A 13,975-nucleotide genomic window follows, 5' to 3' on the forward strand; every position below is an offset into this window, starting at 1 on the left:
GGAAACAAGAGAATCTGAGCGTGCTGGTTCGAATCACGGCTCAGCCACCGATATTTTCTCCCCCTCCACTAGACCTTGAGTGGTGGTCTGGATGCTAGTCATTCGGATGAGATGATAAACCAAGGTCCCGTGTGCAGCATGCACTTAGTGCACGTAAAAGAACCCACGGCAACAAAAGGGTGGGTTGTTCCTGGCAAAATTCTGTAGAAAAATCCACTTCGATAGGAAAAACAAATAAAACTGCACGCAGGAAAAAATACTAAAAAATGGGTGGCGCTATAGTATAGTTAGCGCTCTCCCTGGGGAGAGCAGCCCGAATTTCACACAGAGAAATCTGTTGTGTGATAAAAATTAAAAAAAGAAATACAAAGAAATACAAATACCAAAAAAAAAACCTTCCAAGCCCATTAAACCAAACCTTCACACACACACACACACACACACACACACACACACACACACACAGAGCACATGCATGCAGTCATCAAGTCACATACTTCACGCTGAACTCTGTCCCAGTGTTCTGTAACACCAATGTCTGTGCCATACTTGTAGATCAGATTGGTCTCCACCTCTCTCTGCAGATGGCCGGTTATCTGAAGGACGATCACAATTATCAACTGCACATTGTGTCACATCATAATTATGTCAGTCAGATATGACCTGTATCTGAAAACAACCAACTGGCACACAAACATCACACACTCACACTCACACAAAAGAACATGCAAGCACACACACACACGCACATATATACACACATATAATTACACACATTTTACATATAACAAGGAGGACAAAACTAGGACTGATGTGAATCTGTACCCATGTTCTTTCTGAAGACAAAGCCAACATTTCAAAGAACAGTCACACATTTGCTTGCATGCACACACACACTAACACACGCAAACACACACACACACAAGCATGCACGCAAGACACATGCATATACACTCACACATATGTGCGCACACACACACACACACACACACACACACACACACACACACACATGCAAGTGCTCTCGCACGCAAGTACACACATGTCAAGTAGTATAAGACAAAATTCACATCATGGAATTTTTTTTACAAATTGCAATGATCTGAAAGCATCCCTAAGCCACAACTGATGCTATTATCTACTCACATTCTTTCTGAAGACAAAGCCAATGATGCAAACAGCAATGAAGAAAATGGTCAGAACCAGCATCACTCCAAAGTACTGTAACATAGTTGATCAGCATTCATTGACTAGAACTGCCAGATTCAACTGTATAACATTCTGAACAAAGTGTACATACCTCCTCCACACTCATTCAGCAGAAGCAGAAGTTAAGGAGTGTTGCTGTTGTGGAATAAAACTTGTTTAGATCGTGTTAATATGGACAGAAAAAGTGTATGCCTGTGTTGGGAAAGTAACACAGTCTGTAGGTGACTAATTTAAGGAGTGTAATGACATTACATGGACTGTACGTTTTTAGAGGAAATAGAGAACGAACTTGGAGACTCGGTCATTATCTGTGGAGACCTTAATGCAAGATCGAAGTTATGGGACCAGCGGAACACCAACCCACAAGGACTTGCACTTGAAGGAATGATAGGGGAAATTCTTCTTAGCCCTTTAACAACCACATCCCCAACTCGCCTTGGAACAAGACAAGGGGACAGTGACAGTGTGATCGACATCGCTCTAACATCTCCAAAATTCAGAGCAGAAATGAATGCAGAGACGCTTCCATACCAAGGCAGCGACCACCTCCCGGTAGTTTTCAGTCTACAGAAACTGTCAGATAAACCCTGTATGAAACTGCGTGATCCATTTCAGTATGAAACCAAAGAGACAACTGTCATCGAAAAATTAAGACGCAGAAGAAACAAAAGAACGGCACTGAACAGGATGCAAACTATTCAGCCCCCATGGTGGAATACCGACACAGAGAGAGCCTGGATAGAAAAACATGCGGCTGTCAAACTTTGGCAAAAAGAAAAAACAAAACCATCTCCGGACAAAGATATTGAAACAAAAATGAAAGAAAAAACTAAACAGTTTGAAGTCATTGCTCAAGAGGCCAAAAATGACAAGTGGAAACAGTTTTGCGAGGCACTCAGTTATGACACAACATTGACAGAGTTCTGGCAATTTTATCGTCGCATGGAAGGGAAAACGTGCACAACAACAACCCCAGACATGTTAGACACTGACGGAACCAAGCTTAAGACAAATGAAGAAAAAGGATCTGCCTTGCTCAAACGTTTCATACAACAGAGTGATCAAAGAAACTTAGATGAGAAAAAGAAATATATTGAGGAGTTAAACCAAACCCTTATGCAGACTGGACCTGATGATGACTTGGCAATGGATGATCTAAACGAGGCAATAGCTAAATGCAAGAAAGAATCGGCTCCTGGCCCAGACAAAGTTCGTTACTCAGACATCAAGGAGCTATCGGAAGAAGACAGAAGCAAACTTTTCAATCTATATCAAAACAGTTTCCACAATGGACAGGTGCCGGAGGACTGGACACATAGCTTCTTAAAACCCATACCAAAACCAGGAAAGGACCATCGTCAGGTAAGCGGCTACCGGATCCTAACCATGCAAAACATTGCTGGAAAGCTCATGGAACGCATGATAGCCAGGAAACTTGCAAGGGATCTTGAACACAGGCACATTCTCCCTTCAAATCAAGGTGGTTACAGAACAGGCAAGTCCACATGGGAAAATGCAGCTGCTTTTGCATATGAGGTGTATGAAGGATTTCAAAGAAAAGAAGAAGCACTAGCAGTAGCAATTGACCTTGAAGATGCCTACAATAAAGTCCAGTTTGCGCACCTCATGGAGCTGCTACTAAGTTATGGAGTAAGTTTGACACTGACAAGATGGATAGCAGCAGCGCTTCAGGAAAGAACTGTCGTCCTACGCCTCGGAGATTGGATGTCTGCACCTTCTAAACTATCCATGGGACTGCCACAAGGGTCTCCGCTCTCTCCTGTCCTCTACAATGTCTACACGAAGGGCCTTGCAGACTTAAACAACAATGGAATCACTCGGGTGCTCACCCTTGCGGATGATGGCCTGGTCTTCAAAACTTCGAAAGATGCTCAGGAAAGAACTAAAGCCGTCCAGAAACAACTAAACAATATTGCTCAATGGTGCAAAGACACAGGATCTTCCATCAATCCAGCGAAAGCCCAAACGTTGCTGTGCACCCTCAACAACAAAACCGCGAGCAAATCACCACCTTCTGTGTCATTCGATGGAATTCAAATTGAGAAAACTGAATGCCTACGCTACCTAGGAATACACTTCGACAGGATGCTGACCTTCAGAAAACATACGGAAAATACTGTTCTCAAATGCAAAAAGGGCCTTTCAGTCTTAAAAGCAATGGCAACCAAAGGAATTGAACAACGCCACCTCTTCCTGCTATACCAATCACTCGTCCTCAGTGTGATCGACTACGGACTTGGGCTAACAACACCGTCTCAAAGCAACCTCCTAAAATTAGAAAGAGTACAAAATGAAGCTATGAGGCTGATCCTTGGAACAACAAAAGACACGCCCACAGAAACCATGCGATACCTGCTTGACCTTCCTTCAGTGCAGGCCAGAAACAAGTTAGAACAGGTCAAGACCTACTTCAAAGCATTAGAAAACCCTCAAAACCCACTGCATGACACAGTCAAAGAACCAAAAGGCAGCCGTCTAGGATGAGGAAGATCATGGATGGGACAAGCAGAAGATACAATCCAGCTAGTATGCCGACTACAAGACCTGAAAGAAACAAAAGAATGGGAGAAAAACCCCAAAAACCTCAACCATCTATTCAACACAGTCATTTCACCCACTCTAGGAAGACATTGTCGGGAATGGCCAGAGGGCAAAACAGATGCGGAAGTGAAGCTACTCATAGAAGAAAACAGTAAAGAAGAGGACATCATCATATACACAGATGGCTCAGTCACCAAAGACCAGTCTGGTTGGGGATTCACTGCGAAACAAAATGGAAAAACAATTTGGGAAGAGAATGCTGCCTACAAAGTCACAACCTCCAGCCTAACGATGGAAGTTGAAGCTGCGACACATGCCCTCCAGTGGCTATCGCCCATCCATACGCCCGGAAACCAACATGCCATGATTCTAACCGACTCAATGAACCTCATACAGAAAATTGAAAACGGAATGGGAAGCCCAGAGTGGCATAAGGCAATGCGCAACTTTCAGATTAAAAAACTCACATGGTCATACTGCCCGGGACATGCAGGTGTTAAGGGAAATGAGCGAGCTGACAGACTTGCTGGTAACGCAACACCAACGAGCGGCCTACATCTAGGAAAATCGGAAATCCTCAAAAAAGTCAAAGAATACCAAAAAGAACAGGTACAAGGCCATCACACCATCGATCGCCTCAAAGAAATAAAAGCAGAGAGAGGGAGCGGCCGCAAGTCTAACATGAAAGGTAGAGCATGATGCTTTGCAAATCAAACAAATATCGGCATCATTTCCAAACCAACATTGCGCAAATTTCTTCAAAACGGAACAGAGTCTCTGTGGGCCTTTCCAAATACAATAGACTGAGCAACACACTAGACGCCACGTTCTTGGCATCAGAGATCTTTTCCCATCCCTCTTGCGGCCAGTCAGTGGCAGCCTCTGTGCGTGTGTGTATGTGTGTGTTTGTGTGGATGTGTGGGTCTGTGCTTTTGAGTGCGTTTATGAATGCGCGAGAGTGTAAGTGTACACAAGTGTCAGGAGAGATCTGTGTACGTGTGTGTTTGAGGGGAGGTGGGAGTGCGGGGGGAGGTGGGGTAGAGGATGAGGTATGTGAGTGTATGCATGCCTACACTGTGGGAGCAACAGGATATTGGAACGTATATATATATATCTTTGTATATTTGTGTGTGGGGTTGGGGGTGGGAGATATGGGCGTATGTGTGTGTGCTTCTACAAGTAAGTGTTCATCTCTGTGAGTGTGTGTTTGTGTGTGTGTGTGTGTGTGTGTGTGCGCCGTGGAAGCTACGATACGTAGACTAGAAATGAGTGTGTGGAGGAGGGGGGTGGAGGAGGTGCAAGGTAATGTGTGTGTGTGTGTGTGTGTGTTGGAGCTCATGTACGTTTATATGTATTTGACTGTACTTTCATATCTGTGAAACTGCATGTTTGGTGCATTTCTGTTATGCATGTGTGGGTGTATGTGTGAATGTGTGTCTTCATATTTTACATTTATTCGCTTATTTATCACCATTGTTGTCTTATTTATTTATTTATTTATTATTATCATTTTATTAGTATTACTATTATTATTACTACTACCTTTTTCTATATTATAATTATTATTTATTTATTTATTTATTTATGTAAGCTTATCTATTATTTATTCCCCCGTGGTTTTTCTTCTTTTTTCTTTTTTCTGTTTTTTTCTCAAGGCCTGACTAAGCGCGTTGGGTTACGCTGCTGGTCAGGCATCTGCTTGGCAGATGTGGTGTAGCGTATATGGTTTGTCCGAACGCAGTGACGCCTCCTTGAGCTACTGAAACTGAAACTGAAACTAAGTAGTAATTCAATTGGACCATCTGGGTGGGCAAGATTGAGATATTCTGGTTAATAATGTAAGTGAACATTTTGAATTCACTCTTGTGGGAAGTAATTTATTTCTTGGGGACATGCAAAACATTTTGGACTTTGGGAATGTTGCCAAGCCAAAGGGGTTTTATTGAGTTATTGCCAGCAGTTCTGCTGAAAGGCAGTTTTTGTTGGCTGAGCCAAGAGGGAAAACATGTGGTGGTGTGTGTCCATCGAGATCGATGATGACCATCGTTGTCATCCAGCTGGGGGATGGGGGGAGGGTGGTGGTGGTGGTAGGGGGGGGTGCTCATGAATCTATCTGTGATTGCACAGATGGCTGAATAGTCCAATCTGCGCACGAAATGTTCGCTGACAGTTGGGGCAGACAAAGACAGGCATATCATTGTCAGGGAGCTTGTTTGCCCGTGACTCTCTGGCCTGCCTCATCTGAACAGCTGCAGCAGTCCTGTTGGCCTCGCACAACTTGGCACCTTTGTGCACAGCAGCGCGCCATTTGTCACGGTCCGCTGCAGATTCCTCCCTGGAGTCAGGGTTGATATCAAACGCTTTCAGAGAGACTTCTGACCTCCGTGTGATCTCTTCACTTGTTGCAGCTCGCCATAGAAGAGCCTTCTGGGCAGCCGATGGTCTGGCATGCGCGCCACATGTCCAGCCCAGCGAAGCTGGGACTGCATCAGGATGGTGAAGATGCTGGGAAGGGTGGCTTTTGCGAGCACCTCCATGTCTGGGGTCCTGTCTTGCCACTTGATGTTCAGTAGCTTCCTTAGGCATGTTGTGTGGAAGTGGTTCAGCTTCTTGGCATGTCATTGGTACACTGTCCAAGTTTCGCAGGCATACAGTAGTGTGGGGAGAACTACTGCTCTGTAGACCTTTAGTTTGGTCTCAAGACCAATGCCTCTTCTGTTCCAGACATTTGCATAGAGTCTACCAAAAGTTGCGCTTGCTCTTGCAATCCTGACGTTCACTTCATCGTCGATGGTCGCATTTCGTGACAGTGTGCTGCCAAGGTATGTGAACCACTCCACCGCACTGAGTCTCTGACCGTTGACTGTGATGTTGGGCTCAACGTGGGGTTTCCCTGGGGCTGGCTGATGGAGAACTTCAGTTTTCCTCGTGCTGATGGTAAGGCCGAAGTTCCTGCTGGCAGTGGCAAATTTTTCGACGCTGAGTTGCATGTCAGCTTCAGATCCAGCGTTGAGGGCACAATCATCAGCAAACAAAAAGTCTCTGATGATGTCTGTCATGACCTTCGTTTTTGCTTGAAGCCTTCTGAGGTTAAACAGCTTGCCATCTGTTCGGTACTTTAGGCCAATTCTAACATTGCTATCTCTGAAGGCATCAGTAAGCATTGCAGAGAACATGAGGCTGAACAGTGCTGGAGCCAGGACGCAGCCTTGCTTGACACCATTTGTGACAGGAAAAGGAGCAGATGTTTCGCCACTGTCCTGGACTCAAGCCTGCATGCCTTCATGGAATTGGCTGACCAAGGAAATAAATTTCTGAGGGCATCCATACCTGGCCATGATCTTCCACAGTCCCTCTCTACTCACGGTGTTGAAGGCTTTAGTGAGGTCGACATAGGTGGAGAACAGCAGCATTTTGCTCCTGACATTTCTCTTGCAGCTGCCTTGCAGCAAACACCATGTCGGTGGTTCCGCGCTCTTTCCGGAATCCACATTGGCTCTCAGGCAAATGACCTTGGTCAAGGTGTGCTGTGAGGCAGTTTAGTAGGATCCTGGCAAGTATCTTGCCTGCGATGGAGAGCAAGGAAATGCCCCGATGGTTATCACAGGCTTGCCGGTTCCCCTTTCGTTTGTACAAGTGAATGATAGATGCATCTTTGAAATCCTGGGGGATCGTCTCTTCTTTCCACATGAGTGAGTACAGCTGATGGAGCTTCTCAGTCAGCACAGTGCCTCTATCCTTGTAGACCTCTGCTGGTATGGAGTCTGAGCCAGGTGCTTTGCCACTGGATAGCAGACGGATTGCTTTCTGGGTCTCAAGAAGTGTTGGCGGATCGTCCAGTGCTTTGTTGATGGGGACTTGTGGGAGACGGTCTATGGCTTCATCATTTATGGAGGAAGGGCGATTTAAGACACTGTTGAAGTGCTCAGCCCAGCGTTCGAGAATTTTCTCCTTCTCGGTGATCAAGGTATTCCCATCTGCACTGAGGAGGGAGGATGATCCTGAGGATGTGGGACCGCAGACTTCTTTTAAAGCATCATAGAACCTCTTCATATCGTGCCTGTCAGCATATCCCTGGATCTCATCGGCTTTGTCGCTCAGCCACTTAACCTGCATCTGACGTAACTTTTGCTGAACAGTCCTGCGGATGGCACTGTACGCATCCTTTTTTGAGGTGGACTTTGGGTTGCTCAGGTAGGCTTGATGCAGACAGCGTTTCTCATCCAGAAGCTGCTTGATTTCATCACAGTTTTCATCAAACCAGTCTTTGTGCTTTCTGGTCATGGGTCCCAGGGTCTCTGAAGCTGTACTATAGATCAGCTCGCGCAGGGTCCTCAAGTCAGATTCCACATTCTGGTTGTCCAGAGAGGTGGATTCCAGACGATCTTCCAGCAGCTCCACAAAGGTCTGTTTGATGGTGCTGTTTTTCAGCTTAGCGATGTTGAGCCGTTTTGGAGCCTTCTGGCCTTGGGGGCGTCTCTTGGGCTGGATTCGAATATTCAGCTTCAAGTTCAAGACTACAAGGCAATGGTCTGTCCAACACTCGGCGCCGCACATGGTCTTTGTCACACGTACATCTTGCCTATCCCTTTTCCTGACAATGACGTAATCGATGAGATGCCAATGCTTCGAGCGAGGGTGCATCCACGACGTCCTGTTACGGGTAGGGAGGCAGAAAACTGTGTTGGTTATCAGCAGTTCGTGCTCTGCACAGGTCTGAAGCAAAAGCAATCCATTTGGGTTGCAGTGGCCCACGCCATGCTTTCCAATCACTCCATCCCAGGAGATGTAGTCACAGCCAACTCTAGCATTGAAGTCCCCAAGAATGATGAGCTTGTCTGCTTTAGGGATAGCAGCAATGACAGAGTGAAGGTCCTCGTAGAACTTCGCCTTCACTTCATCCGGGTTGGTCATGGTTGGGGCGTAGGCACTGACAATGGTGAGGTGCTTCTGGCCAGATACCAGTGGGAGTTTCGTGGTCATAAGCCTATCGTTGACTCCCTTTGGGATTCCAGCTAGCTTGCTGACAAGTGCTGTTTTTACTGCAAACCCAACGCCAGCCTCACGTCGCTCTTCGCTTCCTCACCCACTCCAGAAGGAGGTGTAACCAGATCCCCGTTCACAGAGCTCGCCTTCGCCTGCAAACCGAGTCTCACTCAAGGCTGCGATGTCCATGTTGTATCTGGCGAGTTCGGATGCAACTAGTGCTGTTGTCCTTTGGGGTCTGTCCGCGTTATCTCTGTCCAGGAGAGTCCTTATGTTCCAAGCACCAATGGTGAGAGGAACGATCCTTGTTTTTTTCTTTTCTTTCTCTTTGTTTCGACCACTGATGTAGGGTCCCCACCAGCCGCGGTATGCTAGCCAGAGTGATATGGAGCAGGCAATTTTTAGGGCACCTTTTCTAGCCCCTTCCTCATGCCAGGGAGGTGAGCAGTGCATTCCTAAAGAGAGCTGCTCAGACGCTCAGACGGCTGCCGAGCTCCATCGCTGCTCCTGTCGATGAAGAACGACCCTATGGCTTGAGCCGCCTGTGTGCAGGTCTGCGGCTGCGACTGCCAGTGTACCCACACCTGTCGTTTCATCGCTCGCCGTCACAGGACTTGGGAGTGATGAAATGATGAAGGATGAAAGGTCAGTAAGGATGACTGATGACTTGCGTGATGAGTTTGTTTAAAGCGAAGAGGACTTGCACAACGTCGACCTCACTCTCTCGTCCGGGTCCACCAATTTCCAGTGGCAAGACTAAGTCGAGACGACTGGAGGATGAGCACGGATGCAGTGGATGACCAAGATATCCTTTTGGTGTCTCATCTTGCTCTCTGCACTCCACAGTGCGTTGCTGTAACCGCCTTCCTCTCTGTTGAACCGATAGGTTCTACCGGACCCAGACTTCGCATGCATGGGTAGACACACCCTGGGGGCCAACTGCGTGTGGCAAGCACACAGCACGGTGGAGCTAGATGGCCGTCGGTGGCTGTCCTGAGCCGACGCCCTTTTATGGATCTCGTTTTTAATTCCATAAGGGTGTCTGGCCACCTGCCTCACCAGTCCCGGAAGGGAGCGGTGAGAGTGCCGGTTCAGTAGCCGGCAATCCGACCCTGAACAGGTTGTACTGGATTTCAGGTTACCAGTAGCAGATCTAATGACCTGACAGAAGGGAAAACATGTAGCATGGATTGGGAGGACTAAAATTAGCGTTCCTGTACAGATTTCTTTTGCCATCCCGGATGCACTGATGAGGGAGTGTAAAATCAAACTGCTATACTACCAGAATGACTGTGGGGAGGTGACACTATTGGCCACCTATTTGTGGGGAACTAACTGCTCAACAACGGAGCTGACAGGGGAAAGATGCTACAAGCCAGTGGCAAACAACTGAAGGACCTTTGAGCTGAACACCTAAGCCTTTGATTCTTATCCCTTTTGTGTTGTGTTCTGTCAGCGCTGACTGGGATTCAAAGACCCTAATATTTTAAATATTTTATTTTTTGTTCCCCTTATTTTTTTCGAGGTTCTGGGTAGAGAAGAAAAAAGAAAAAGTAATGAGTATATGAAAGATTAATTTTGAATGATCTCTTTGGAAGGCTGATACAGTCCCTGATGTTGGTTGTTTTGCCTGTGTTCACTCTTTCCTGTCTGTGGCAATCAGTCCTGATCTTAAGGATAACTTGTCACAATCAGCAACCTGACCCCTTGACACTTATGTTGTGACAGTGAGAGTGTTATCTCTTAAATCATGCATCCCTGACTGCAACCTTACTTCATGGCTGATTTGGACCCATAGAGATGTTCAAAAAGGCATCTGCCTTCCTCATTATGACATATTGTGGGACCTTTCAGCCTGAGTTGCATTCTGTCCACAGCTGTGTGCTGCAGGCTCAAACTGGATGACTGGGACCACACAGTCAAGTGTTATCCACATCACACATGCACCTTGTGCAGATTAAGTATTGCTCACATTTCCTGGTTGATAATGTGGGTGTGTCTGCATTTCTTTGCCTCAAATGAGGTCAGGATTTATTATGAAAAGAAGCATAGAGGTGAAGGGTTTGTATTGTTTGTTGTTTTTTTTTTTGTTTCTTTTACATCCAAGCCACAATGTCTGTTTCACACAGGACAAGTAAAGCCATCTAAAGCCATCTTTGAAGTCAGTTTCTCTTTGTCCACCAACACCTGCTCAGCATCCATTGACCACTTTGCAGTTTTCTGTATAGTCCACAAAACTGAGCCCAGTTAGATCCATTTTCTTGCTTTTAATGTTTATATTATTTTTGACATGCTTGCCTGCAAGAGGATTCGAAAAAAAAAAAAAAACCCAATGCCTGATAACAAGTGAATCCTACAGTACTCCACAGGTGGAACACCAAATGAGACAGCCAAAAGGTCAGAGGTTGGATTTCAATTGGAGGGTCTTGGATTCAATCCTGCTACCTCCTCCTGGTGGTTAAAGGGTGGGTTTGTCCAATAACCCAGGTGAACAGATAAGCAGACATGCCAGTGCCTGAACCACCACAGTGTATATACTTATGCTGAAGATGAAATATGCAAGCTGAAGATCCTGTAATCAATGTCTGAGTTTGATGGTTTATGTAAACAAAGAAATATCTATTATGCATTGACAATGACAAGAATCATCAGCAAGTTAATGCTGGTTTTGTGCTGGAAGAAGGAGACTCATAACTCACCAGTCCCAAAAGGCACCGACTCTCCATCATGGCCCCACAGCAGCCAAAGAAAGAGATGAGGACAGTGATACATCCTCCAGCAATCAGCAGGTAGGTGCCAGCCTTGTACAGATCACTGCCCAGAATGGACGTCATCTCCGCCACTCCATACTCTGTCACCAGTGTGAAGATTCCCAGGCCCAGCACCGTCCCGCCAATGAACTGCATGTGTCATACACCATGACCAAAGCAGTGAATAAGTTATACAATGTTTGGTCTGTGTGTGCGAGTCTCTGTACATGTGTATGTGTGTGTGTTAAAATGTGTCCAAAACAGTGATATTCCTCTAATGTTTTCTTCAATACATTGCCAGGTAGTGTGATACTGGACCAACTTCCATCTGTATAAAACATGCATACCCATGTCCATAAATCCCAATCTCAAAGCGGTGAGATTTCCAAAGTGATGAAAAAAAATCATTTCATACAGTAACATTCTCAGGTTGTCCTCAAAGGTTCTTCCTGGACCAAAGCCTGTATGATCTTCATGCACCAACTTAGGCAGTTACTGTTTGTTTTCTATTCGCTGTGCATATCAGTGCTACATTATGAAACACCTTCAAGCCATTGCGTACTAAGTATGTCTCTGTTTTAATAAAATACACACTTCATACATACACAGAGAGACACACATACAAAAGTGAGACAGTGTATGTAGATGTGTGTGTGCATGCATGCACATGTGCATGTGTGGATTTCTGTGTACGTGATATTTGTGTATGTGCATATGTACAGAATGCACAAGTGATATTTTTCTGCATCAGCCTCAACAAGCAATGTGTTTACAAACAGAAAGAAAATATGTTTCCTGACTCTAGAAAACAGGGAAGTGGAAACTAACCCATTCTCTTGCAGATTCTGTTCTATAATTGTGCAACATCACACACACACACACATACACACACACACACACTCACACACACACATGCACACACACACATACACACACACACATGCACATATACATACACATTTCAATGACTTTACTACAATCAAAATGAATAATCCTGTGCAATATTCTGAAAGTTCCACAATACATTATAATACAAAAGTGTGTTGCAATACAAACGCAAGACAGTGGGAAGCAGGGTGACATCCATTCACACAATCGTGGCAATGGATAAATGGATCCTATTCGCTGGACTGAAACATCTTACACCCACCCACATGCCCTTCTACATGCACAAACACACACACACACACACACACAATAGCAATAGCCAAATGGTTAAAGCAACTTTCAATCTGTCTTTCTGATGATCCCAGGTTCAAATCTCGGTGACGGTGCCTGGTGGGTAAAGGGTAGAGATTTTTACAATCTCCCAGGTCAAAATAATAATGTGCAAACCTGCTAGTGCCTGAACCCCCTTCACGTGTATACGCACTCAGAAGATCAAATATGTTAAAAGATCCTGTAATCCATGTCAGCGTTCAGTGGGTTATGAAAACAAGAATATACTCCAACATGCAGACCCTCAAAAACGGAGTATGGCTGCCTACATGGCGGGGTAAATAAACAAAATGGTCATACACGTAAAATGTTACATGTCTGTCTGAGTGTGTATGTGTGCGTGGCTGAAATCTGATTTAATGACACAGGAAACAAATGATGAGTGTTCAGCGGCAGACGGCAGTCAGCTCTACCCAGGAAGGCAGCCTGTTGCACAAATGACCCCAAGTTTGTAAAGTGCTTAGAGCTTGGTCTCCAACTGAGGATAGGTGCTATATAAGTATCCATATCAATCAATCAATCAATCCACACACCCTCCTACATCCTCCTACACCCTCTTTTCCTGGAGTGTTGGCCTAGAGGTAACTCATCCACATGGGAAGCAAGACAATCTGAGTGCACTGGTTTGAATCACACCAGTCACCAATATTTTCACCCCTCCACTAGACCTTGAGAGGTGGTCTGGACGCTAGTCATTTGGATAAGACAATAAACCGAGATCCTGTGTGCAGCATGCATTTCGCGCACGTAAGAGAGCCCACAGAAACAAAAGGGTTCTCCCTGGCAAAATTTTGTAGAAAAATCCACTTCAATAGGAACATATATAAAATTGCTGGCAGAAAATTTTTTTTTTTTAAATGGGTCGTGCTGTCAGTGTAGCAACATGCTCTCCCTGGGGACAGCAACCTGAATTTCACACAGAGAAATCTGTTGTGACAAAAAGAATAACACAAGTACAAATACACACACACAGACACACATGCACACACACAGGCACACTAATCTGAGAACACACACACACACACACACACACACACACACACACAAAATCACACTTACCAACACAATCAGGTTGAAGGCAACCAGTGTGTATTTCATGCACTTGTAACATCCTTCTACGCCTTCTCCTATCCCCATTGTGTCTGAAAGCAAACATGTACAATATTAATCAGTTCATCCATCTGACTTATGATGATTAGAAGTTGATCAAAATTAAAATCCATTTCACAAATTACTGACATCTGGAAAAT

General features: G+C 45.2%; 1 protein-coding gene across 2 annotated transcripts in view; it reads right to left on the reverse strand.

The window, feature by feature from the left end:
• The window catches only part of LOC143295355 (CD82 antigen-like), a 33,468-nt gene that overhangs the window by 15,366 nt on the left and 4,127 nt on the right, over positions 1–13,975 (reverse strand). For both annotated transcript variants that reach the window (XM_076607010.1, XM_076607009.1), the window contains exons 2-5: positions 13,785–13,867; positions 11,457–11,657; positions 1,147–1,221; positions 498–596 (exon numbers count right to left, since the gene is read on the reverse strand). In XM_076607010.1, the coding sequence (XP_076463125.1) occupies positions 498–596; positions 1,147–1,221; positions 11,457–11,657; positions 13,785–13,862 (453 nt within the window). In that variant the 5' untranslated portion in view covers positions 13,863–13,867. The remainder of the gene's footprint in view (positions 1–497; positions 597–1,146; positions 1,222–11,456; positions 11,658–13,784; positions 13,868–13,975) is intronic.

This window comes from Babylonia areolata, chromosome 20 (assembly GCF_041734735.1).
Source record: "Babylonia areolata isolate BAREFJ2019XMU chromosome 20, ASM4173473v1, whole genome shotgun sequence".
Taxonomy (NCBI): domain Eukaryota; kingdom Metazoa; phylum Mollusca; class Gastropoda; order Neogastropoda; family Buccinidae; genus Babylonia; species Babylonia areolata.